Raw genomic sequence first — 26,644 nt, 5'->3', positions numbered from 1 at the left:
GAATCCCAAGCAGGCTCCACACCCAGCACAGAGCCTGATGCAGGGCTCAATTTCACAACCCTGAGATCATGACCTGAGCCGAAATCAAGAGTCAGACGCTTAAGCAACTAAGCCACCCAGGAGCTCCTAATTGAGTTTTATTTTTAACAAATGTATAAGATTTATAAAATAGATAATTATAAATAGATAATGTAATTTGGACCAAGAGTTTGATATAAATTTTTGATTTGTAAAAAATACTGTTAAAGTGTCAGATGTAGCATCAGCCAAGAAATGTGGAATTCCCTAGATATTCGTCTAAAGGGACAAATCATCACTGCCATTCAGTAATTTGTGTTCTTAAAACTACAAAGTAAAATTAGAGTAATTTGTGTAGCATTTTTTTATTCACAAAGAATTTTCACCTGTATTATTGTCTTTAATCTTCATGACATACCTCTTAGCTAAGCATTGTTCTGATATTCATTTTGCAAAAATTAAGAGCAGACTCCAAAACCATCCTTCCTGGGTTCAAATTCTGGCTTTGTCCCCTGCTACCTTATACCCTTAGCTGTGTCTCTAAGGCTTATTAGAGTAACACTCATGCTGTGGTCTCCAGGGGTTCTGTGAGGATAAAATTAGTTAAAATGTGTAAAATAGTTCGAACGATGTCTGAAACATAGTAAGTACTCAGTCAGTTTTGTTATCGTTGTCACTATTAATAGGAGTATTCATTATAACATACAGAATCTGAAACCAATATAAAAGTTAAATTAATTCTAAGATTATTTAGCCATCAAGAACTAGGGCCGGGATTTGACTCAAAGAATATTTTTATATTTTATATCATTAGGGTGCTACTAGGGGTGATGAAGAATATTAGACCTCTTCACGATGTATTTTGAAAGTAAAATCAACAAGAGCAGATTTGTGTGGGGGTTGGTTATGGGGAATGAGAGAAAAGGACACTGCTGAGGAAGTCCAGAGACCCCAACTGACAGGCCTGGTGCAGAGCAGTGCCATTGACCCATGGGCTAGGCTGGATGGACAAAGATATGCTGTAGAGTTAAGATACTCAGCTGACTACTCAGAGTAGACATTTGGATATGCATGACTATGGCTTCAGGGAATGACCTAGACCAGGTATTTGCATTTGTAGAGGTTAGGTTGTAGAGCTCATAGAGAGGAAAGCACATTTCACTTGGAATCAGAGAAGCTGGGGTTCTTATTTGGGTATTTTGTTTTGGATGCAAGATCTGATCGCATGACCACATATATACCATCTGTCTAAAATCAGCAACACTTGTACAATTGATGGAAATGTGTGTCATTACTCTAAAATCCACCTTTCATAAAATAATGTGCTTTAACAACATTAAATAAATGCTTTAACAGCATTCTAGTTGGTCTATCAGCCGTGAATGGGGCGGGGGGGTTAAAGGTACAAATGTTTGTATCACTTAGAAGCGTATTTCCCTTTACAAATTGCATTTACTATGCTAGTGTCTTCAGCCCTTTTAAGTTTTTATTAGTAATTATAACCAGTCAGAGTAAAATATGAACAGAGCATGAATACTCTGGAACTGATTTTCTGTAGAGGACCAAGAGAAGAACATACAATCATGAAATTGTCTTTAAATCACGTTCTTTATTTTTCTTCTGCCAACAAGTTTCTACTTGTTGGTGGCCAGCTCACGGACAGCAACTGACATTTCAAAATGTTTGTGTTCCAATTTAGTTGAAAGAAATAGTTCCAACGTTAATATAATTAAAGGTCAAGTCGTAAACCATTTTATTTTACTTTGCACCAAGCACCTGGTATGCCGTCCATGCTCAGTAGTTAATGGAATGGTATGCCTTTGTCTTCCACTTAACTTTTGAGTATTAGCTTTTCCCAGACTGTTAACATTATCCTCTACCCAGCAGAGAATCTTGAAGAACATGTTGATGTTATGTAAATGTATATTATCTCCATGGAATCAAAAGAAGTTAATCATCAGTTATTCTATTAAAAAAAGTTTTTACCTAGAGACTTAATCCCAAATAAATTTACTGGACATTTTTATGATTGGGCATTTTAAGTAATTTAAAACTGAAAAATAAAAGAAAGAATTCTTTTTAAATGAGTGAGACAGCACAGATGATTCAAAAACTTGAAACCTTTGATGTACCTGTTTCTCAAAAAGCAAGAATCCTGCCTCTTTATGCCCTACAAGCAGTGCCAGTGACCATATGATAAAATTTGTGATTTCTGATATTTGTGTAATATGGAGACACCTTAATTATCCTGCTGTGTCATATGCATAGTAACAAAAAACAGTTAAAGCCTTTGGATTTTCATTTTTAAGAAAATACCAACATCCATGGGGTGCCTTGGTGGCTCAGTTCATTAAGCATCTGACTTAAGTTCAGGTCATGATCTCAGGGTCCTGGGATGAGGCCTCACCTCAGGCTCCCCACACAGTGGGCAGTCTGCTTGTGCCTCTCCCTCTCCTTCTGCCCCTCCCCCCATTTGTGCTTGTACACATGCACGTCCTCTCTCTCTCTATAAAATCTTTTTTAAAAAAGTACTAACATTGGGGTGCCTGGGTGGCTCAGTTGTTAAGCATCTGCCTTCGGCTCAGATCATCATCCCAGGGTCCTGGAATGGAGTCCCACATCGGGCTTCCTTCTCAGCAGAACGCCTGCTTCTCCCTCTCCCACTCCCTCTTCTTGTGTTCCCTCTCTTGCTGTCTCTCTCTGCCAAATAAATAAATAAAATCTTTAAAAAAAATAAAGTACCAACATCCATGTGGTTATTAACACCTCTCAAATCTCTTGTTTAGTAATTTTTAAATTAGTTGTATTCTTGGCTTTAGTGTCTTCTTGACTGGTCCTTTCCAATAATTAGTGAGACCTCCAGAAATGTGAACTCTGTTTTCTATTACCTTGAGTAGAATATAATTAAGACAGAAAATATGTTTTTAAAAAAATAAAGATGATGTACAGGAAATATATCTATAATCTTTCTTCTCTATTTCTTTTTTAATTTATTTATTTGTATATATAATTTCTATACCCATCATCGGGCTTGAACTCATGACCGCAATATTAGGAGTCACATGCTCTTCCAACCGAGTGAGCCAGGCGCCCCCACGGTCTTCATTTCTAACCCATGATATATTATTAGAATTATCTACTCATTTAGATGAACTGAATTAATGTTCTAAATATATGTCCCTAGTAGAGACTTTTTCTTTTGAATGTGTTCAAATGAATGGAAACATCTTTTCCTAGGCATACAAACAGATAAATATGTCATCGTTCTAATGGCCCACATGGCCTCACCGTGAGCACAGTTGAATAATACAAACATTGCTATAATTCATAAGCAAAAACCTTGCTTCTGGCAGCATTTTTCCAGGAATGTTACAACAGTTTCCTGGTGAATCTGTAGCAAGGCTTACAGACTGGTTTGCATTTTGGTTAATGACAGTTATTACCCCGTTGGATCATGTGCTTTTCTCTAATGTTCATGTGCAATTTTTTTCTTTTCCTTTTTTCTTATTTTCCTGCATAATTCACCCAGTGTTTTGTTTTCTAGACTTGCATTTTGTGTTAAAAGGCTGGCATACATCCTTAAAGATGCTTTCTTCTTCTTGGGTGTGATTATCCTTCTCCTTGTAGGTAGACAGATTTTTTGCATCTTGATGTGTCCTTGTGTATATATCAGCAGCCCCCAGCGAAAAGGATGTGATGAGTCAAATTTCAGCTTCCACTGAACAGCCAGCCTGTTATATATGTTTACTGACATTTCAGGGGGAAAAACTGGGAATTATATCATTCAAATTTTGCTCTAGTTCATTATTTCCTGTAGAACTGAGGACCAAAATTCCGATAGTTAACTTTTTTTTTGTATAGACATAACTCAATATAAATATATTTGGACTTTTAAGTGAGAGATCTTTACAAACAAAAGGCTTTGCTAGGTCTTTTTGCATTGTCTCTTCATATGTCTTTGGTCATCATGGATAAAATTTATTTTCTGCACTTCTGGGTGGCTTTTTATAAGCTTGGGCAAAGTCTCTGAAAATAGAGAAAAGGAAGTATGGGAGAGAGGGAATGAGGGGAGAGGAAAAAAGGAATTATATTCTTCTTAAGAATCACATTTTTTGTTAAATTTAAGATAGTTTTAAATAATATTCAGACTTACATGCAAAGTAAAAAATACAAAATAACTTGAAATGAAATAAAAGAATCCTATTTTTTCCTAAGTAAGGGTAGCAGCTGTAGGTTGTTTCATTAAATAGAAGTCATTAGTGTAGTATTTTCAGTGCAGTGTTTAAATGTGTGCATTGATTTCAAACATATCAACAAGATTAGGGTGACTGGCATTGCTTTCTATTTGTATACTTTGTCACCATTTGTATTGTGTTAAAAAACGCTTTCTGTAACAAATTCTTCAAAAGTCAGTTTTAACACTTAAATTGTCACCACTTCCTTTCTCCTTTTCCCAGGACAGTATTGTTTCTTCTGGACATTAAATTCCTACAACAATATGTTATTTCTCAGGATGTGTGTTACACTTACAACCATTCTGAATTCCCGGTTACTCATATTAAGTCTTCTTTTTTTCCTCTTTAGAATGACCTGAAGGTGCTGTGCACATCGCTGGCTGACAACAAGTTCATCATTCTGCAGAAACTGGCAAATGTGTTTGAACAGCCTGTGGCAGAGCAAATAGAGGTATTTACAGCCACCATTTTCCTAGAAGAGCAAATGCACAGAGTTGTTCTGATTTGGTAGGAGATTTCAGATAGTCTATAAAAGATTAGTGGCTTGCTCTAACATTGTTCTTAAAGAATGTATTTTTTTTTTGACAGACAGAGAGTGAGGAAAGGAGAAAGAGCATGAGCAGGGCGAGCAGCAGAGGGAGAGGGGGAAGCAGGCTCCCCGCTGAGCAGAGAGCCCGATGCGGGGCTCGATCCCAGAACCCCGAGATCATGACCTGAGCCAAAGGCAGAGGCTTAACCCACTGAGCCACCCAGGCGCCCCTTGCTAGAACATTTTTGTTTGTCATACATTTTGTCTCTAAGTGTCATGTTTGAGTGACGGGCCAGGCGACATGCAATCTGTCACTTCTCTCTGTACAGAACTAGGAGATAGGTAAAGGTGTCAGTGGCAGATGATGACATGAAGAAGTTTGCCACCTAACACTGAGATTAGACAGGAGCCTCAGGGACGCAGGGCAGACAGTCAGACTGTCCTGGGGTGATACAGATAAAGCCCTATGGACATTCAGAAGAAGGGCCAACTGCCCCCAGCAGAGGTAGGATCCGGGGAAATTTTGTAAAAGAAAATTGGAACCAGACTGAGAAGTTTGGACACACAGAGACTGGGAAGAAAGATATCCAAGTCAAGAGGACAACATGAACAAAGGCTTAAGTGGTAGGCAATTCAGAGCACTTCCAGAGAAAAGCAAGGTATCCTTAGATAATACAGGAGCTATATCTACAAATATATCTTAGAAAAGCAAGTTATCCTTATTCAGCTAAATGCTGAATTTATGATGAATGAAAACAATTGAGGGGAAGTAAGTTTGGATGAGTACATTTGAGTCAACTTGTGGGGCCTTTTGAATGTCAGAGAAATTTAGACTTTATTCCACAAACCAGTGGTTTCTAAACTTTATTGATGGCATATCTCATTAGTTTAAAAGAATAAGCACACCCCACAAGTATATGTATATTTGCTTATTTATGAATTATAAGCAGGTACTTTGTTATAAAGCATATACACAAATGAAAATTCAGAAGAATGTGGTTGAATATAAAGGAAAAATGTAGTGTTTCATCCTCACCAGTCATCTCATACACGCGGGTCCTTGCACTCACCTTGGAGACCACTGGCAGTGCAGAGTCCCCGGGGTTTGAAGGTGAGAATGAGTGTCAGTGCCCGGCCCTGCTTCCCGGACAAGACCGTGCCAGGTCAGGAAGCAGGATATGCCTCTAGAGGCTTCATGTAGCTGCACTGAGGAGAAGGAAAAAGAATTCTAACTCCAGTGATGTCATTGAAAATAGGGGGGAGAGATGAAATTGGAAAGATGTTACACATAATATCTCCTGTTTCCCAAGCTAAGTAATTATGTGTTTTAATAGAATTTCCTAATTTCAGTAGACCTCTAAGCGTTCTTTGAGTAGGCTATAGAGAATCATCTGTGATAGAAATCCCCTGATACATTCCTCTAGATAGAAATAGAGATCATTCTGTCTATCCATCCATCTGTAAAATTACCTAAAATAATTTGCGTAATTATGTGAATATTTATTTTTCTTGACCATAATTTCATCTGCTTTTTAAAACAAATCTCTCATTTTCCCCAAATTAAAAAAAAAATTCTTCTATGTTGAAAATTAAACTTGAAAGGAATTTTTAAAAAAATTTTACTTTTTTATTCTTGGATTTTTTTATTCTTGGATTTTAATATCCAAGATTTTAACATGCCTGATTCCAAAAAGACTTCAGCAGCTGTAGCGATGATTTGTCTTGAATTTCTGAGGTGAAATGTAGAATATGTATGTATGATCACAAGTAACATTTTTACTAATTATTGACCAGGATCACTAAAATGATTCCCACAGATAAAAATAAATAGCTAGACTGTTTCTCTGAATAAATAGAAGGCACCAAAAAAAATTGCTAATTTCACCCCTACCCTTATTGGGTTAAAAAGGTAATAATAGCAGGAGACACAAGGATGATACTTCTCAATATATTTGTCTTTTGAGCGATGTCATTCTGATCTAGAACAGACTTGTCCCCACGAGCCTGGTGCTGAGCTGACTTCCAGGGATCTCTCCCTTTTCCACTGTTCTGAGAATTTCCATCACTTCTCTCTCTGTTGGATCTTCTCTTTTCTGAGTCTCAAGTCCATCTTTATTATATTGCCTCCTTGTTTTGTTACATATCCTTACTAAGAAAGGATGCATGCTAGATGTATTTTTTAGTATTTTGCTATCTGAAAACGATCTTATACTGTGTTCGCTCTTTCTTGGTAACTTGGCTCACTCTAAAATTCCTGCCTGGAAATCAGTTTTCTATGGAGGGTTGAGGCACCTCATTGTTTTCTAGCTTCTGGTGTTGGCTTGAGGAATCTAAAATCATTCTAATTCCCACAGTGGTATGAAATGTCACAGTGATATACCTTGGGAAGGGTCAGTTGTATCCACTGGGCTGGAGGTTCGATAAGCTGTTTTTTTGATTTGGTAGCACTCCTCTTTCCATTTCGGAAAATTGTCTAATGATTTAATATTTTTCAGTCCTCCATTTTATCTGTCTCTCTTTCTGGAACTCTTTTTAGGCAGATGTTGGATATTCTGGTCCAGTCTTCTAATTCTTTTATCAAGAGACAGTCTGCTCTATTTTTTGGAAGACTTCCTTGATTTCAACTCTCAACTTTCCTACCGAGTTTTATATTTCTGCTGTCATGAGTTTCATTTTCCCTGAGCTCATTCTGGTTCTCTGATCCTTTTTTTGTAGCTTTCTGTTCTTTTTCGAATAGATGCATTATCTTTTGTAATCTATCTGCATATGTTAATGATTTTTTTGGCCAAAGTTTTATTTTTCCCATATAGTCTGTTTCCCTTCAGCCTGCTTTTAGTTGTTTGTTTCCGTCTCCATCTTTTCATGTTAGTGGCTTTTCTGAGATTATGAAAATTCTTTGGCTGTCTGTTCACGTTTAGGATCGAGAACTAAACAGCTAAATGGGAACTTTCTGTATGGATGTGGCTTGATGGTTTTGAGATTTACTGAATGTTGGGCTCTGTGGGCTATTTGTTGGAGAATCTTTGTGTCCAGCTTTTAGATTTTTCTATTGGTCTTTCTACATTTTCTTTCCTCTCCTGTCTGGAGACCGGAGGTCACGCTCCAATACCTTAGAATATGTGAGGGCTCCTCATTTAGCATTCTGTGGGCATTCAGTCACATACCCTCTGTTTTCAGTCAAGTACTCAACCCTGCAATTCTGTCTGGTGCCCCTCAGTCCAGAGTCTGCTTTACCTTCTCTAGAAAATAAACTCCCCATCTTTCCCAGAGAAGGAAAAGGGTAACGTGGAGTGAGAAAGAGGCTCTGGAAATTTCGCTGCTCTTTAAGAAGCTTTTTGCCAACTGTCCTTACTTGGCACCCACCCTACCCACCCAGAGCGCCAGACTCCTGTTCCTGTAAGTCTGGTGATGGAGATCTCCCGTGAGCTTAGGATTCAGCTTTCTCAGATTTCTTAAGTCAGTTATCCCATATCCTTCTGAATTCCAACTTTCAAAATGTTGTTGGTATTGCTTTCTTTCCTGTTTCTTTGTCCTTGTAGATTTATGGGTGGGAGGGGCACCAAAAAGCAAGCAAACAGAATTTTTGCTGTGGTGTAGAGGTGATTCGGGAAGGAGAAAATAAGACACATGTGTTTCATCTGCCATCTGGAGTCCATGTTCTTTTCCTCCTTCAGGGCAGCTGAGATTGTGTTTCTTCCAAAAATCTACTTGGACGACCCCAGAATCCACTCCTGTATTTCTTGTCCAGGCTCCTCTAACAGAGATAAATTGCATCGAGCTGAATACCTGATTGGTATTCCTGATTGGATTCACCCCTGTTTTGTTTTGCTGTGTTTACTCGGGCTTCCTAACCAGACTTTAGGCTCCTTGAAAGCCGGGAGAAGACCTTGTTCTCCTACGGAACTCACACTGGGAAGACGAGGCCTAGTGCCAGCAGCCACTTCAATAATTGTTGATCACTGCTTTTTCTTTTTTTTTTCCCTTGAAGATTTTGTTAATTTATTTGACAGACAAATCACAAGTAGGCAGAGAGGCAGGCAGAGAGAGAGAGAGAGGAGGAAGCAGGCTTCCTGCTGAGCAGAGAGCCCAATGCGGGGCTCGATCCCAGGACCCTGAGATCATGACCTGAGCCGAAGGCAGAGGCTTAACCCACTGAGCCACCCAGGCACCCTGATCTCTTGCTTTTCTACTAAAGGAAGAGTGAGATTTAGGGAAAGGACCATGCTGTCACATATTTTCCTCTTGCCTCACTGAATCTCTCTCCCAGGATGCTCAAAATGCATCTCAGGAAACCAGAACATGTTCCCCTAGAAAAATCCTAAGCCAGTGCCTTTTCTAACCATGTCCTAAGTCACACTTCTTTTTCAGGTGTTTCTATTTACTAATTCCCATATTTGGTTAAGGAAGCCATTGTTCTCCCAGCCCTGCATGTGAAGTCCTTCCTACTGCCTTACCCGTGAGGTAGCTGACTGCAGTATAATAAAAGGCCTCCTTCTCTTTCCTGTATACTAGATGGCCATGGTTTTTATGCTGTATTAAAATGACTCCTTTTGCAGACATTGAAAATGTTTAATGTGGAGAGAAGAACAAACAGTATAGAAGTATAATAATAGAAGTAATAGAACAAACAGTAATCACATTTCGTGAGGGAAATTGCTTATGGAAGTTCTAATAAAGTATCATAAATCTTACATAGGCGATACAAGAGGCTGAAGATGGGCTAAAGGAATTGGATGCAGGAATCATTGAATTAAAAAAGCGTGGGGACAAGTTGCAGATTGAGCAGCCGTCCATGCAGGAACTATCCAAACTTCAGGTATGGTTTTCTACCAGCAACATTTTAGCTTCAATGATGCATCCTAACTGGGAGTCAAGACAAAATTATTTTCTGTATTTCCTTGGTTGTTCTCTATATAATTCATGTCTCTTAGGTCCTAATCTTTATTTTAAGCAACACTTAGAAAATTTTCTGAAACTTTTACCAGGTTTAATGTGATAAAATAAATTGTGTTCTCAAACTTCTAAGATTTTTTTTCCTGACATTTACTTAATTATTATTCCAATGGTTAAGCATTGTGGTTTATATACTTTAGTTGTGGCATATTATTTTCTACTCTAGAAAATATAATAATTATCACTCTTACCTGGAAAAGTTAAAAAAAAAAAAAACAACAGATAGCTACCCTGCATTGTAGTATACCTCAAAAAACTATTTGTTTATTTGTTTGTTTGTTTATTTGATAGAGAGATAGAGAGCACAAGTAGGCAGCGGGGCAGGCAGAGGGAAAGGGAGAAGCAGGCTCCCTGCTGAGCAGAGAGCCCCATGCGGGGCTCGATCCCAGGACCCTGGGATCATGATCTGAATCGGAGGCAGCTGCTTAACTGACTGAGCCACCCAAGTGCCCCATCAAAAATCTATTTTAAAGAAAAAATGCTCAAGCTAATACTTTTTAGAAAGTAGTTTTTCTCTGGTGTTCAAAACTATGGTTAATCTTTCATACATGTCTGAATGGAAGAGAGACACGGTTTCAAAACCAGACGAACAGAAAAAAATAAACTAGAAGGTAGGTGAAATCTAAACTGATTTCCCAACATCCTCCAGGAGTAGGAAATAATTGGGGGTTAATTTGCTCTCTTAGATTAGGCTGCAAGGCAAAAATCCAACTTGGGTTACTAGAACTGGGATATTAGACCAGCAAAATTTAGCAGTTGATAAGCAACATAGTTAAATTACATTAAGAGAGAATGGTGTACAGTGACACACACGTGTTAAGGTTTCTCTGCATTACTGAGAACCGTTGAGGGATTAATAGCATAAGTCCAGCGCAGGGTCACAAGTTCTTCCTTTTGAGAAAATAAAATAGCTCTTATTTTAAAAAGAACATTTTTATGTTAACTGTCTCATTCCATTATCTAACATTTCACAATGTCATAAGCCCAGTGCCCCCACTTTGCACTTAGACAGTTTTCCAACAGTGCTTAAATGTCAGGTGGAAGAGTCAAACATCATAGTTGTAAATGGGCATTAAAGTTGAACTTTTCCAGATTGAGCCATTTTGGCCTGCTAAACCTTAATATGATACATTAATCAGGTCCATATGGTTCAAATAAATTTTGTGTTTGGTGGATCATCATCTCCTAAAATGTCTTTCCAGTTTAAATAGTTATTTATTTACTCCACCACATTTGGCAAAAACATTGCCTTTTTAAGTCTTAAAGCATTTCACTCACTTTAAACTCCTCTGTTTCTCTAGCTCTTTATTTAGTCCAAAATCTGATCATTATTTAGCAGATAAAATGTGGAAGATACTTTATTCAATTACTCTAAAATTATGTAAATGTTAAGAACACTATAAAAATTAGAATTACATTAGAAAATTAGAATTTACACTTAACATTTCCCTCAGCCACATGAATAACTTTTCAACATTTTAACCCCACATCCTACCATAAACTTTTGATACCCTGAGAAGAGAGCTGTCAAATCGACCTCACGTCATCCATAGCCAATATTTTTGCATATTCTTTGAAATTTGTAAATATTCAGCTTATCTTTTCTGAAGGAAGTTTCAAAGAGAATCGTGAGAAAGATAGGCAGTGCTCTGCATAGAGAGTATCACCACTGGTCAGATACCTGAGGGACTGTTCTTGGCTGGGTTGTGGACTTTGTAGGTAGCGTGCCTTTCAGCAAAGAGTCAACACATGAGATTATGCTGAATGAAATAAGTCAAGCAGAGAGAGTCAATTATCATATGGTTTCACTTATTTGTGGAGCATAAGGAATAACATGGAGGACATGGGGAGATGGAGAGGAGAGGGGAGTTGAGGGAAATTGGAAGGGGAGATGAACCATGAGAGACTGTGGACTCTGAAAAACAATCTGAGGGTTTTTGCTGGCAAGGATGCGGAGAAAGGGGAACCCTCCTACACTGTGGGTGGGAATGCAAGCTGGTGCAGCCACTCTGGAAAACAGCAAGGAGGTTCCTTGAAAATAGAGCTACCGTATGACCCAGAAATTGCACTACTGGGTATTTACCCTAAAGATACACACGTAGTCATCTGAAGGGGCACGTGCACCTGAATGTTTATAGCAGCAATGTCTGCAATAGCCAAACTATGGAAAGAACCTAGATGTCCATCAACAGATGAGTGGATAAAGAAGATGTGGTATATATACACAATGGAATACTATGCAGCCATCAAAAGAAATGAAATCTTGCCATTTGCGATGACATGGATGGAACTAGAGGGTATCATGCTTAGCAAAATAAGTCAATCGGAGAAAGACAACTATCATATAATCTCCCTGATATGAGGAAGTGGAGATGCAACATGGGGGGCTTGGGGGGAGGAAAAGAATAAATGAGACAAGATGGAATCGGGAGGCAAACAGACCATAAGAGACTCTTAATGTCACAAAACAAACTGAGGGTTGCCAGGGGGAGGGGGATAGGGAGACGGTGGTGGGGTTATAGACATTGGGGAGGGTATGTGTTAGGGTGAGTGCTGTGAAGGGTGTAAACCTGGCGATTCACAGACCTGTACCCTGGGGCTAATAATACATTTTATGTTTATAAAAAAAATTTAAAAATTATTAAAAAAAGAAAAGAAAAACAATTTGAGGGTTTTGAAGAGGCACGGGGTGGGAGGTTGGGCCAGCCTGGTGGTGGGTGTTGTGGAGGGCACGTATTGCTTGGAACGCTGGGTGTGGTGCATAAACAATAAATTCTAGTACACTGAAAAGTAATTAAAAAAATAAAAAAATTTAAAAAAAAGTCAATACATGAATTGAGAGTGAGTATCACTGTTTCTATTTTGTAGGACATGTATGATGAACTGATGATGACCATTGGCTCCCGGCGGAGTGGGCTGAACCAGAATCTCGCACTTAAGAGTCAGTATGAAAGGGCCCTACAAGATCTGGCTGATCTGCTGGAGACTGGACAGGAGAAGATGGCAGGTGACCAGAAAATCATCGTGTCCTCCAAAGAGGAAGTTCAACAACTACTTGATAAACATAAGGTAAAGAGAATGAGAGAGAGAGAGAGAGAATGTAATTGTGAAAGCATATTCTCGCTCACTGATATGTATCTCCTAGTAAAACCTATTATTAATCTTTTATAAGTTCCTCCTTGAATAAAACACTCTTTAAAATAGTCAACAAATGTATATTCAAACCTGTGGGCACTAAATAGCACATAAAAATTATGGAGGATACGGTCCTATAACTCTGCGAGTTAAAAAAGAATGCAGAGGCACTTGGGTGACTCAGTTGGTTAAGCGTCTGACTCTTGATCTTGGCTCTGTTCTTGATCTCAGGGTCATGAGTTCAAGCCCTGTGTTGGATTCAATGCTGGGTGCGGAGCTTAAACTTAATTAACAACAACAACAACAAAATACCAGCATTCCTAGTAATTTTAATTATCACTTCCTCATTAGTATAAACCAGGCTTTTCCCCTTCATTTACTGCAACCAGTGGGAAACTTGACTTTCTTCAAAGTGCGTAGCTTCCTTCTTAACTCTTTTGATTTGTCCTTGTGTCTTTTATGCTCATTTATTCATCTAGCCCTAAGTATTCTGGAGAGAATGCTTCTCTTGTCCTGGCCAAAGGCTCCTCGTCGTGCCCTGGGATAGCAGAGCTACCTACCCAGCTGTGGGACTGGGTATCTGTATCTTTGCATCACTCGGCAATTCTGGCCAATAAGCACATGTTCCTCTGGTTGCTGTGGACCTCAAAGAGTTTATTCCTGGGGACAACGAGTCCTTTTACTATGTGATCAAACGTGGTATGCCTGAGGCTGCCCTATCAGTATGTCCCATTGCCAAGCTCAAGTTAGACACTGCTCCTTAGGAAAGGAATGCCTGTTTAATGTGCACACAAATAACTCTTGCATTTTTGGAATGACTACAGAAGGAGTAGTTTTACCAGTGCAGAAACCCAAATTCTCAGACTGTAGGAATGTCATACATGGAAATTTTGAAAAGCCCACTGGGATATAGATAGTTAACATTCTACCATTATGTAGCTCTGGTGGCTCATAAAGGTGAATTTTGGCGGGGAGGGGGATGGGGTGTACTTCTTGCTATTTTTCCCAGAGATTTTTGTCCAAAACTTTGTGATTTATTAAAGCCTTATCATTTGGCTTTGAAAACATTGCTTTAAAGTTCACAGCTGGTTTTCTTCAAATCTCTGACAACAGTAATAAAATATCATCCTGAGTTATTCCAGAGAGGAAGCTAAGATCAATGAGTATAAATAACAGAGACGTAGGCCCAATAGGTAAAGAACTCTAAAAGGAACACTGCCATTGAGCAGACAACCCTTCTGGCCATGGGAAGACCATCCAAGGTCATTAGGGGGAGATCGGGTTGTAAAAGGAATATCAGTTTTTGGTGAATGTTGGGCTGAATGACCTCCAAGTTCTTGTCCAGCTTTAAGATTCTCTGATATAATAATTGTGAGTTAAAAAATGAAGATTCTGGCTTCTTTTGACCAGACTATTTCTGACAGAGAGCTCTGCAGTGTCCTTGAACATAGCATGTTCTATAGCCTGGGTGGTTCAGGGTCCTCACCCACCAAATGGGAAATCGAATTCCATACCTCGAAGAGGTGTTATAAGGGTTAACCGAGTTGGTCAGTAAAGCATTGGTGGAGTTTCAGCATAGAGTAAGCACTAAACACTGTTATCAGTTTGCAGGTCTTCAACCTCACCCACAGTGGAGGGAACAGAAAATGGGATAAGCCCTGTTTACCTCCTCTAGGGCCTTTTACACGTAAAAAGTAACAGTTCGAAACCCGTTTGTAGGACTGCCCAAGGCCTATCATTCTGTTGTGTGTGGGTATAATATAAGGGAAATTTAAAACTGTATAATACCAATAGGTACTTGTCGAGCTGTGCTTGGCAGTGAGTATCAGAGCACAACGAATGCTCTGGGAATTTGGAAAGTAGAGCTCCAGCCTAGACACAGAGGAAGGAAAGTCATGAATGTGTAGAGTGAGGACATCTTGGAAGTACAGAGTAAAGACAGAGACCGAAGACAGGGGCCTGTGAGCTCATGTGTTCCGGGATAAGGAAGGCCAGTGTGTGTGGTGGGGGTAGTGAGAGTCTCCCAGATTGTACAGGGATGAGGCTTTGAGAGGGCAGAGGAACTGTGTTAGCAGCCGGTCACGCCTGAAGAGCTCTGTCCAGGGGGGGCAGAGTGTCTGCAGCCTGGTGTGTATAGGTGTCCTTGAGTGAAGGGACGGGAGGCCGGTGAGGGGACTGAAGCCCCCTTCTCTGCTGGAAGCTGTGAGTGCCTGCATGAAGTGGGGGGCAGCGGGCTGGAGAGACACTGCTCGGATGCTGAGTTCCGCCAGCTTTCACGTCTAAAGCAGCTTTTGTTGTCGGGTGGGATACGTATGAGTCGCTGACCTCTCTGTCCCCGAAAACTTGCAGGAATACTTTCAGGGCCTGGAATCTCATATGATCTTGACTGAAACGCTCTTCAGAAAGATCATCAGCTTTGCAGTCCCACAGGAAACACGGTTCCACACGGAACTGATGGCACAGGCTTCCGCTGTACTGAAGCAGGCTCACAAGAGGGGCGTGGAGTTGGAGTACATTCTGGAGGTGAGATTGTCCACGGACTCCCTTCCCCACAGCAGACTCAACTGCACAACGTGCCATTAAGGCAAGACCTGTTTACCCACACCATGCACCTCATAGAACTTTGGAACTCCCTCCGACTCAGCATCGCGTTCTGCCCTGTCCCTCTTGTCCTTCTGTTTCTATTTGGATAAAGTCTCTGCTGCACCTTGAGTCGGCTAGCTTCCCTCCGTACTGACGGTAGTTAGGGCACGAAGACACCTGGGGTTTCGACAGTCAGATTAAAAAACCTCCGACCTTGCTGTACATGATTGAAAAAGCCTGCAAATGATTTTTAAAAATATTTTCCAGTTTCGGCTAAAGCATAAATCAGAATTTAGGAGTGGTGTGGGATTTCTCCTTAGTAGAATGTCTACACTGTGTATTTCTGTTTCTCAAATGTCTGTGGTGGCCTTTTCTATTTGTGAATGTCATGTATTCACTTTACTATATGAAGTAAGCAACCTCTTCCCTTTTGCTTAAATCATATGCGCATCGTCACTATGATAAAGAATGAATCCAAGCATATCAGAGGCCTGCTGTGTTCCAGGTGCCCTGGGTACAGTCATTCCATTTAATCCTCATGATGGACAAAAGAGTTATATTAGCCCCATTTTTTTAACGTTATAAATGAGGGTCAGAGAGGTTTAGTAACTTGCCCGTGTTCACACAGCGGATTAGTTGCAGATCGAAATCCCGTTCACAGTCTTTTTGGGGGTTGCCATCTGATTCACGTGCTTCAGAGCCGTTGTTTGCTTCTCAGAGCAAACCTCCAATATAAACATCTCCCACATAACTTTAAAGAGAATCTGTTGAAAGCCTATTTTGCACACAAAAGAGGATCCTGTTCCTGAACTGCGATTCTTTAGCTCACAGACCAATACTATATTTCTAGACGTGGTCTCGTTTGGATGAAGACCACCAGGAGCTCAGCAGACAGCTGGAGGCTGTGGAAAGCAGCATCCCGAGTGTGGGGCTGGTGGAAGAGAGCGAGGACAGGCTCATCGACCGGATAACACTCTACCAGGTCAGCGTCTGATGGCATCTTAGTGTGCGAAAAGTGGCCACGTCTTCTTTTGAAACTTTCCCATGGTTTTAATGGAATCTAAGCAAACTTGAAATCAAATATTTCATTAAGTATTTTTACTTTTATTTCAAGCTGTTGACATTGTTGAAAGCAGATGGATTTTAAGTGTTTGCTTTATAATAGAACATAAGAAAGAGCTTTCTTCTTCTTCTTTTTTTTTTTTTTTAAACGAGAGCTCTTTGAAAATTCAGCCGCCACCAAGCATTTTCTGCGGTGTTATGCTGGTGTCATGGTATTCTTACAGCTTTATAGTTTTAAATGCACCTGTAGTTACTACAAAAAGAAGAAAGGAAAGGAGGGGAGGGGAGGGGAGGGGAGGGGAGGGGATGGGGATAGGAAAGGAGTGGGGAGGGGAGGAGAAGAGAGGAGAGAAAGAAAAGAAAGAAAAGAAAAAAAAAGAAAGGAAAGGAAAAAAGAAAAGAAAGAAGAAAGAGTAACATCTACTTAGATATGGATGAGCCATTTCAAAGTTTCTAATCGTACTTGGGGGCAAATAGTTGAAGTCTGACTAACAGGGCATGGGAACATTATGGGGCACCGGAGATACTGTAATTCTTAAAGAGAAAAATTGCATCATCCAAACTTTTAACCCAGTATTTTCAATCAATTTTAGCATTTGAAATCCAGCCTTAATGAATACCAGCCCAAATTATATCAGGTATTAGACGACGGGAAACGACTGCTCATATCCATTAGCTGCTCAGATCTAGAAAGCCAGCTAAACCAACTTGGAGAACACTGGTTAAATAATACCAACAAAGTGTCTAAGGAGCTTCACAGATTGGAAACAGTGTTGAAACACTGGACCAGGTAACACGGTGACTATTCTATATCACTGTAGATTAGTGCTGAAGAGTCTTTATAGGGCATTTAATATTTAATATAGGCATTTAAGATCAGTGGGCGTGAGACTTGAAAAAGATGATCTCTTATCTGGGCACTTATTTTGTATTTTGGAAAATAAAGGCAAAAACAAAACCCCTACTTGGATTCTTATGTAATTTTATAAACAAGGAATTAGAAGTGGGCAGGGAAGCAAGTGCCTAATGCACTTTCACTTGGACATTTGCCTATGGGCTATACATGGTGGTCAAAGTAAAACCTTAGAAGGAGAGGTAGACGGAAAGTGTTGTTTGAGAAAGTAAAGTTTCTCAAGGGCAGACTGATTTTACATAGTGAAACACTCTATTTCTATACCACCTTTATTTTTAAGAACTTTAATATTTTCTAAATAGCCTCAATGTGAGGAGTATGTATGTGTATATAGTAGGTATATAAAGGTGTGTGTGTATGTATATACATATATATATGCGTGTGTGTGTTTATATATATATATATATATAATATATATATTTACATTCGGCTTAGAAATGGGAAAACTGAAACTTGCTTACAGTATAAATTTGAAGGGAAGTTGAGAGTGTGAATGCAAGACATTATTCTCCCAAACCTGCCATGTCTCTTGTTTTAAAATTGACATTGCTGTATAAGATGGGTTAGCAGAAGAGATATATTGGATGTTTACTTAGTAGGCTCATTAATATAATTACAGATATCAAAGTGAATCTTCAGAACTTACTCACTGGTTACAATCTGCAAAAGACAGGCTAGAATTTTGGACTCAACAATCTGTGACAGTCCCACAAGAACTGGAAATGGTCCGTGATCATCTCAATGCTTTCCTGGTAAGCCTAAGGTTCTAAATCATTTGATTAAGTTTTCTATACTTAGGAAGCCAACCTGGAGAGAATTTGTCAATGTTAACTATGTGTGGTCAATCCTTGTGCAAAATAATAGGCTTCAGCATTGCCTCATGAGAGCAGTTTTCAAGGAATGGCTATGTTGTTGGCTTTCGTTCAAGGCAATGGTGTGCTTTTTTTGTTTTTCTCTGGAGTGCTTATTGTAACTCCCCTTCAAGATGTAAAGAAAAATTGTTTACATGGTAAGTGGTTCTCCTTCCTTAAATTAAAGGTCAGACTATTTACTCCCAGTGTGAACATTGCTACTTCTTTTAGGAGTTTTCCAAAGAAGTGGATGCCAAATCTTCGCTGAAATCATCTGTTCTGAGCACTGGAAATCAGCTTCTTCGATTGAAGAAAGTGGACACAGCTGCCCTACGTTCAGAGCTGTCACACGTTGATAGCCAGTGGACCGACCTGCTGACAAATATTCCCGCTGTACAGGAGAAGCTCCACCAGGTATAGAAACGATCAGAAGTTTAAATCATAATAGTTGATTTAAGCAGCATTAAATGGGAAGAGAGCTAACGCTCTTATACTTAGAAATTTAAATCAGCTTTGTCACGGACATCTTGCCTTTTCTTTCTTTCATTGTTCTGCATACTAAAAGTGAACTGTTCTGTAAACCATATGTACAAATGTTGTATCTTCCAAGGACTTCTTTATTGTCTGTGTGTGTGGGATGTAGAACAGAACCTTCATCTGGCCTTGTTTAAACTCTCTGTTTTCTCATGAGTAAAATGTGGGAGATTACACTTCCCTCATAAAGTGAGTAGTTCTGAGGATTCAATCACAACATGCATAAAAGACCTATAATCTCACCTACAATAGAACAATTGACATTCAATAAGTATGCACTTTCCTTATCTGGAAATACACCTCCCTTCCCTGGATCCCAGACAATGTATGTTTCTCTCTCTTTGATATTCATCCCTCTACCAGGTATGATAGCTGTGTTTGATGTCTGTCTTACCCTCCTAAGCAGGAGCTACGCATTTCTAGGGGCAGGAAACATCTCACATTCATCCCTGTATCTTCCCACACCACATAGAAGTCCATAAATATTTTAAATGATGGCTTTTGTTTCTCCAAATCATTATAATAAGTATCTATAAAAATGTATGATAGATCAAGTAAGAGTCAGAATTCTAAGTATATTTTAGTTAAAGAGTAAAGAAATTGGCCATGCTCTTAGGAATAAATATTAGAGTGCCAAAAAATCTAGAAAATGATACTTTGTAGTGTGGTATTTTTCTCTCTTCCTTTAACATTCCTGAGTCATAATACACAGAAATTTTTACAAGATAATTAATAAAATACATCTGTTGAATGTTTTGTAGTTAAGTTTTTTTCTTAACTCATAAAACTAGCTATAAAATAAGAATAATATTTTCTTCTCACTGGTATTTTGGTTAATTAGTTAATGTTTATACAATGTTTATAGTATTGGATGTCAAGTGAACATAAGAGGACTAGTATTTCTCCGTGTTTGCCTGATGTTTAATTTGAGGCTTCTAATGAGGTTAAGATCCAAAGATGTCATTAAGAATGGTTATCTCTGTTGGTACACTGGCAAGTACTAATGTGCGGTTTTTAGGTTGGCAGGGTTCTGGTTTGAATTTTAACACTTGTGTCTTGTTTTGTCTCTTATTGGGCAGCTCCAAATGGATAAGCTGCCTTCCCGCCATGCCATTTCTGAAGTTATGACTTGGATTTCTCTCATGGAAAATGTTATCCAAAAGGATGAAGAGAATATAAAAAATTCAATAGGTTACAAGGCAATTCATGAATACCTTCAGAAATATAAGGTAATGGGACATTTTTTTTCTTTTAATTTTTTATATTTTAGGACTATTTTATTAAAAGAATTCAAAAGCTCAAATTATAGACATCAGATTTTGGAGTGTATGTTTCATATATAGTGACCAGATAGGGGAACAAGGGTAAGAAAACTGCCTCCCTAGTTGTAGACATGGAAAAGTTGTCCGGTATTAGAAATAGTTTTGAATATGATTTTGTGTCATTTAAAAAATGATAAAACAAACCATAAGAGACTCTTAACTCTGGGAAACAAACTGAGGGTTGCTGACGGGGAGGAGGGTGAGAGCGTGGGGTAACTGGGCGATGGGCGTTAAGGACAACCTATGATGTGATAAGCACTCAGTGTTATTAGCAAATGCTGAATAACTAAATTCTACATCTGAAACAAAAAAGATAATTCTAAAGAAGAAAATGGTATAATTTATAAATATGTTATAGTGAGATTATACAATTTATCCAATTCTATATCCCCTACCTAAAATATATCCATGTATTCATATTCAGCATATTAATAAATTCAAAATTTCACAAATTCTTATAAGTTCAAATTCAGTGTAATTATAAATTCAAAATTTATAAATTCAGGATGGTTATATGTGATATATAATGAACTTCCGATAATAATGCATTATGTAAATATATACCGATTTTGCCATTTGGACTTAATCATGGAAATGATATTAATCTTAATGTTACTTGAGGCATCCCAATTCCTGATGAAATATAAGATATTTATATGCATAACCTTGTTTTCTTATTTTCTCCCTTCCCTTTTCAGGGTTTTAAGATAGATATTAACTGTAAACAGTTGACAGTTGATTTTGTGAATCAGTCCGTGCTACAAATCAGTAGTCAGGATGTGGAAAGTAAACGCAGTGATAAGACAGATTTTGCTGAGCAACTGGGAGCCATGAACAAAAGTTGGCAAATCCTGCAGGGTCTCGTAACTGAGAAGGTAAGCCTCTCCTGTCCATAATTACCTGAAAATGCCAAGAACAGGCACACTGTGTAAAGAAAATTCATTTCACAAGTAGCTTAGCTACACATAGCATGCAAACATTACTGCAGGGGACACCACTGAATCCCATTGCTCTAAACACACTTTACTCTTGTTAATTATTTTCTCTTATACATCCCCTATTCTTCACCTACTACATGTTGTTTTACTTTTTCTAAAGATGCCTCTTAACTTTGCCTTCCCTTTAAGTTGACTTCTTTACTTTCTTACTAACACTAGCCACTGATTCACACTTGGTAAGATTTATTTCTTAATCATATATACAATAAACTGTATTTGAAGAATTCTTAATTTAAAGCTAATAGTGCCTTGAGTTTAAAATGAACTTGCACATTTCATTTTGTTATGTTTTTTTTTCAGATCCAGATGTTGGAAGGCTTATTGGAATCTTGGTCAGAATATGAAAATGATGTACAAAGTCTGAAAACTTGGTATGAAACCCAGGAAAACAGACTAAAGCAACAGCATCGCATTGGAGATCAGGCTTCAGTTCAGAACGCAATGAAAGACTGTCAGGTAACTTGTCCAGGTGGCTGACAGGCGTATGTCACAGTTTCATGGCATAGGTCAAAGGAAGACTCAGGCCCTGGCAGTTGAGATTAAATACTGAAAAAAGTTTTGCTCAGTAATGAATTTCTTGGATTATGTGAGTTTATAGGGTTGTTGTTTTTTTTTAACCATTATGTACTTTCACCTATTTAAAATAATTTGAAATTATGAGAATTTCGAGACATACTCCTAAGTAGAGCGGATGCTTCTAACCCTTCTATACTGATCATCAGATTTAATAGTTAAGATTTTGATGTCTTTGCCTGAATTATTTCTTTTCTTAAATATTTTCCAGTGAACCCCAGATGTCATGTTATTTTCTTCCTGCCTACCACAATACACATCTCTAAGAAACTGATGTTTTCTTATATATCCATAACATCATTATCACCGCAAAAACTTTAACAATAATCCTTTAATATCATTCAATGCTCAATTCATAATATTGTTTTTACAGTTTTCTTTAAAATGTCTTTTTTTTTCCAGTTAATCTATCACATAAGGGTACAAAAATGTCCACATGCCACATTTGTTATCAGATCTCTAAAGCCTCTTTAGTATTTTTTTTAAATACAATTAACTTGTTGCAGGACCTGTAGACTGGCCCCGGTTTGGGATTAGCCTGTGGACTTCCTTTAAGATGTCATTGACATTGGTTTTCTCTCGTCTGTATCTCCTGTAAAGGGAAGTTAACACTAGAGACTTGAAGGAATTCGGTTATCAGCTCTAAGGAGCCGAGTGCTTCACAGGTGACCGTGGTGCCTTCTCCCATGTCCCACGGGAAGCTTTCCACAGCTTCTGCTAGTTCTGTTGTTAGTGATAAGAATCTCCAGTTCACATGGAGTGAGCGTATTCTAAATGTCTTCCAGTGACTTTGGAACACTTAACATTTGCCCAGGTGTTCTTGTTTATACAAAAGAAATGTGAGTTATTACAGGTAGTGCTATAGTAAAATTTTAAAATAATACAATAATTTTTAATGTACAGATTAGCTGTGATGGTTCCCTGTAGTGTTTCCAAAGACCAGTTGAAGACTCAACTGTGAAGCAGTTTTACAGAAACACTCCTTTCCCCAAATCTTGAAAGACCTTTCATAATGATCTTCCTTCCAACTAGCATTTTTTTCTGAGGACACATGTAAAGAGAGATATATTTAAGCTCTCGGTGAAAGCTTTTCCATTCAGAAAAGGAAAAGCAGATGCCCTTGTGCTGGGCTGACAGTCTAATAGATTGTCATTTCCAGAGTGTATAAAAATGACAAAGAAAACCATCACATAGAGAAATACCTAGAAATTTTTAAAAAATGCTTCACATCAGAAGATGGGTGTGTAGAACACTGAAGACTGAAACTATGTATCAACGATTCTCACTGCATTTCCTGTTTTCCAGGGACCAGTAGTGTTTCTAATTTTGGCCACCAATTTTATATATCAAAATGTACCAAAAAATCCAGAATGTCATAATTTTATTTTGAGGGAGAAGTCAGACCTCTTAAGTTCCTAAATTAAAATGTTTCCATTCAAGTTAAAAGATCATTTAAGTGTGAAGATCAGTAAGATTAGTGCTTCTTTGTTATGTCCTTGTGATAAAACTTTACTGTTAAAACTGAAATAATACTTTGACTTTTCCTTTTTTTCTTCTTTCTCTCCTACTTTTTCTCACTATTTTTCTCTTCTCTTTCATATACTTTTTTCCTGCCATTTTTCCATTTTGTTTCTTTTCATGGCCGTGTCTTCTATTTAACAGAGACGTTACTATCAGAAAATGTCGTGCAAGCTTGGCCAAGTTGTACTCTTTTCCAGACCCAAATTTTAGTCTCATAGAAGGTCACACCAGGCAGTGTCAGGAGGAAAAGCTTAAAATGTGGTTTAAAGACCTTCACACACAATGCCAATTAATGATTTCAAATGTAGCCTTTTTTTTTTTTTTTTTAATGAAGAACGGAATGAAAGTAACCCACACAGTTATTTTGGGCATCACATAAAAATCACAACAGCTTAATGGCAGGTTCTATTTGGCAGTACCACAAACCTTGATAAAAATTTATTGTCATTTTTGAGAAATTGTTCCTCTGGACCGAAGTGTGAAATTCAAGCCAGCAGACTTAAATCGGTGACTGGATTTAAGCTTTATTTTGTTTAAAACATCTTGAATATTTTCCCACTCCTTCAGAGGTGATTTATTAATTTAAACCAACATAAAAAATAATATTTATGAATTAACTTAGGGTAAGAATGATTTATTGTAGCAAAAAATGTTAGGTTTGGCTTTTTTCTTCATTGATCAGAAACAAAATCATCTTTTAATTATTATTGAAAGGAAAGGAAAACACATTTTCATTTTGTACAAAATATATATTTCAGTCTTGTTTCCTTCCTGGGATTTGCTTTGATGCCAACATAAGCAGGCAGGCCATTTTAGAGCTGTGTTTTTAAGCAACGGATCATTCGTTTAATATTATTCCTTAAAAAAGTTAACATCTATGGATAAATAAGATAAATTTAATTCCAGTGGCTGGATTTTAGAATCATATTAAAGACATGTCGGAAGGATTGTTTATGGTTACCCTTTCAAAGAAGTAGAGAGAGAAATCCTTAAATAGTAAAATTAATGTTGTTTTCCACTGTATAAAGGACCCATAACTCTAGTAATCACTATATTCCATTCTCTGGTTAATTATCAAAGCTGTCAAAATATTTACAGAATTATGAAGTGGAAGTGAAAGCACAATATTAAAAACAAAAATGATTTCCTCAGGCTGCTAATTGCATGAATTTCTAATTAATACATCAAGAAAAAAATAGCCTCATGATAATTAAAGAAAGAAAAATAAGTAAATCAGTACTGACTCACAGCTGATTACCAAATAACTGAATAGACAAATACTATCCTACATTAGCCAAGTTTTTAACAGCTTAAAGATGTTTTTCATGTGTACTATTTTGGGATTTTCTTCACTTTACCCTCCAAGGCCTACATATCTACATCTCGAGTTCCGGAGATACACTTCTGAATATAAGAATGCTCCCATGCTTTAATATATGGCCTCTCACATCGCCCAGACTTGGGATTTACATCCTTTCCACAAGTCCCATCCGGGAACTCGCCTGGGAGTCAGTAGGCTCAGGAGGCTTGAGGTCTGATCCCATCTCCTGGCCTCCCCAGCTCTGTAACCCAAGACAGGTTGTGTGACTTGATCTCCCATTTATTCATCCATAAAACGTTAATAGCAGACTCAGCCTGCTATACTGAGCTTTCCAAAGTTTCCAATGGCATTAAAATATAAGTGGGATTATAATGTATGATTAAGGATGATCTCTAGAACGTTGCCTCGTTGTATTTTCTTTCTCGAAGATTTTATACTGTTATAAATGCACATCCCAAAGAAAGTAAGAGTTTGACTCTTAAAAAAAAAACAAAACCCCATAATCTTTCAGAATCACATAGAATCAGGGAGAAAGAAAGGCTAAAAGAGATTCTGATTTTCTCTCTGAAGAAACAGACCCCGTGGCAGTTTCTAACTTAAAAGTAGCACAGCTCAATCGTAGCAGAAATGTAACTAAACTCAGATACCAAGAATATCATCCTATTGCATTTTATCCTTTGGCCTAGGACTATGTAACTTCTCCAACATGAAGTTAAGAATATAAATCATATTACCATTTCCCACATATATTTCTTTTCTTCTAACTTTTTGGAAAAAATTACATGTTATCATGTCTCTATCTATTAAGTAATCAAATTTTACTTAAACTTGGGGGGATATCAGGCTGTAGTGCACCACAGAGTTCCATAATAGAACAATTTAAAATGACTATTTTAATCTTTCAGGATCTAGAAGATTTGATTAAAGCAAAAGAAAAAGAGGTGGAGAAAATTGAGCAGAATGGACTTGCTTTGATTCAGAACAAGAAAGAAGAAGTCTCTGGTGTTGTCAGGAGCACGCTGCGGGAGCTCAGCCAAACATGGGCAAATTTAGACCACATGGTAATATTGCTTGTGGAGACCTGACTCCAAACATGTCATGGCATTTTAGTTTTCCTAAAATAACCGAGTAAATAGTTAGGGAACCTCTACATTATCTTTTTGTATTAAGTCTACTTCATTAACTAAGATTTTTATTTCTGTGTGTGAGAGAAAGGGAGAGTATGCATGCATGTACAGGGGGAGAAGCAGAGGGGAAGCAGACTCCGCACTGAGTGTGAAACCCAACATGGGTTTCATCCCATCTCCCAACCTGGAAGATCTGACCGGAGCCAAAACCAAGTCAGATGCTTACCGACTGAGCCACCCAGGCACGCCTATTAACCTCTTTTTTAAAATAAAATCTAGCTTTGGATATTTCCTATAATAAATCATTATTATGATGTACATTATTATGAATTATTATGAACATTACTCTTTTAATAACCCCAGGATTACATTTAGAAGATTAAGGGTGACATTTGGGAAATCCAAAGTAGATGTCTTTCCAAATGACACAGACCAAACGAAGAGCCTGATTTTCTGTTGCAGATAAGTCTCAGGAAAGAATGTTCTTAGATGTTTTGTCTTAAGATATAAATTTGAGTGTGTGTGTGTGTGTGTGTGTGTGTGTGAACATGCATATGTGAGATAAAAAGAGATAGAGGAGAATGAGGGAGGAGATAGCTAGCTAGCTAGCTAGCTAGGCAGATTTTTATTTCATTTCCTGGGACCAGACTGCCTAGATCTCTCTTAGTCCAAAAGTATGATCTTAGGTAATTTTCATAACCTCATTGTGCCTCTGGTTTTTTATCTATAGGATGGGAATTATAATTACACCCATCTCATAAGGTTGTTACAAGGATTAATGAGTTAATACATTTAAAATAATAATATATTTTCAAATTAAATATATTGATCTTTTATCATTTTTATATTTCATAGATATATAGCATATATATTACATATATTTACATAAAAAGGATGTAAGTTACCTTTTAAAGCGTTTTAATTTAGACCGAGTGGTCAAAATTCACAAAAAGACATACATTTCATTGT

The 26,644-nt window shown here is 37.9% G+C and overlaps 1 protein-coding gene across 2 annotated transcripts in view; it reads left to right on the top strand.

Annotated features, from left to right (window-relative positions):
* Positions 1-26,644, top strand: part of SYNE1 (spectrin repeat containing nuclear envelope protein 1) — a 451,046-nt gene that overhangs the window by 331,570 nt on the left and 92,832 nt on the right. For both annotated transcript variants that reach the window (XM_032836376.1, XM_032836375.1), the window contains exons 104-115: positions 4,603-4,704; positions 9,479-9,598; positions 12,604-12,804; positions 15,220-15,393; positions 16,304-16,435; positions 17,109-17,305; positions 18,048-18,180; positions 18,511-18,693; positions 19,893-20,042; positions 20,834-21,010; positions 21,434-21,589; positions 25,454-25,609. In XM_032836376.1, coding sequence (XP_032692267.1) covers positions 4,603-4,704; positions 9,479-9,598; positions 12,604-12,804; positions 15,220-15,393; positions 16,304-16,435; positions 17,109-17,305; positions 18,048-18,180; positions 18,511-18,693; positions 19,893-20,042; positions 20,834-21,010; positions 21,434-21,589; positions 25,454-25,609 — 1,881 coding nt within the window. The remainder of the gene's footprint in view (positions 1-4,602; positions 4,705-9,478; positions 9,599-12,603; positions 12,805-15,219; positions 15,394-16,303; positions 16,436-17,108; positions 17,306-18,047; positions 18,181-18,510; positions 18,694-19,892; positions 20,043-20,833; positions 21,011-21,433; positions 21,590-25,453; positions 25,610-26,644) is intronic.

Source organism: Lontra canadensis, unplaced genomic scaffold (assembly GCF_010015895.1).
Source record: "Lontra canadensis isolate GAN:19392208 unplaced genomic scaffold, GSC_riverotter_1.0 scaffold92, whole genome shotgun sequence".
NCBI lineage: Eukaryota > Metazoa > Chordata > Mammalia > Carnivora > Mustelidae > Lontra > Lontra canadensis.
Note: the sequence above shows the minus strand (reverse complement) of the source record. Positions and strands in the feature narration are given on the sequence as shown.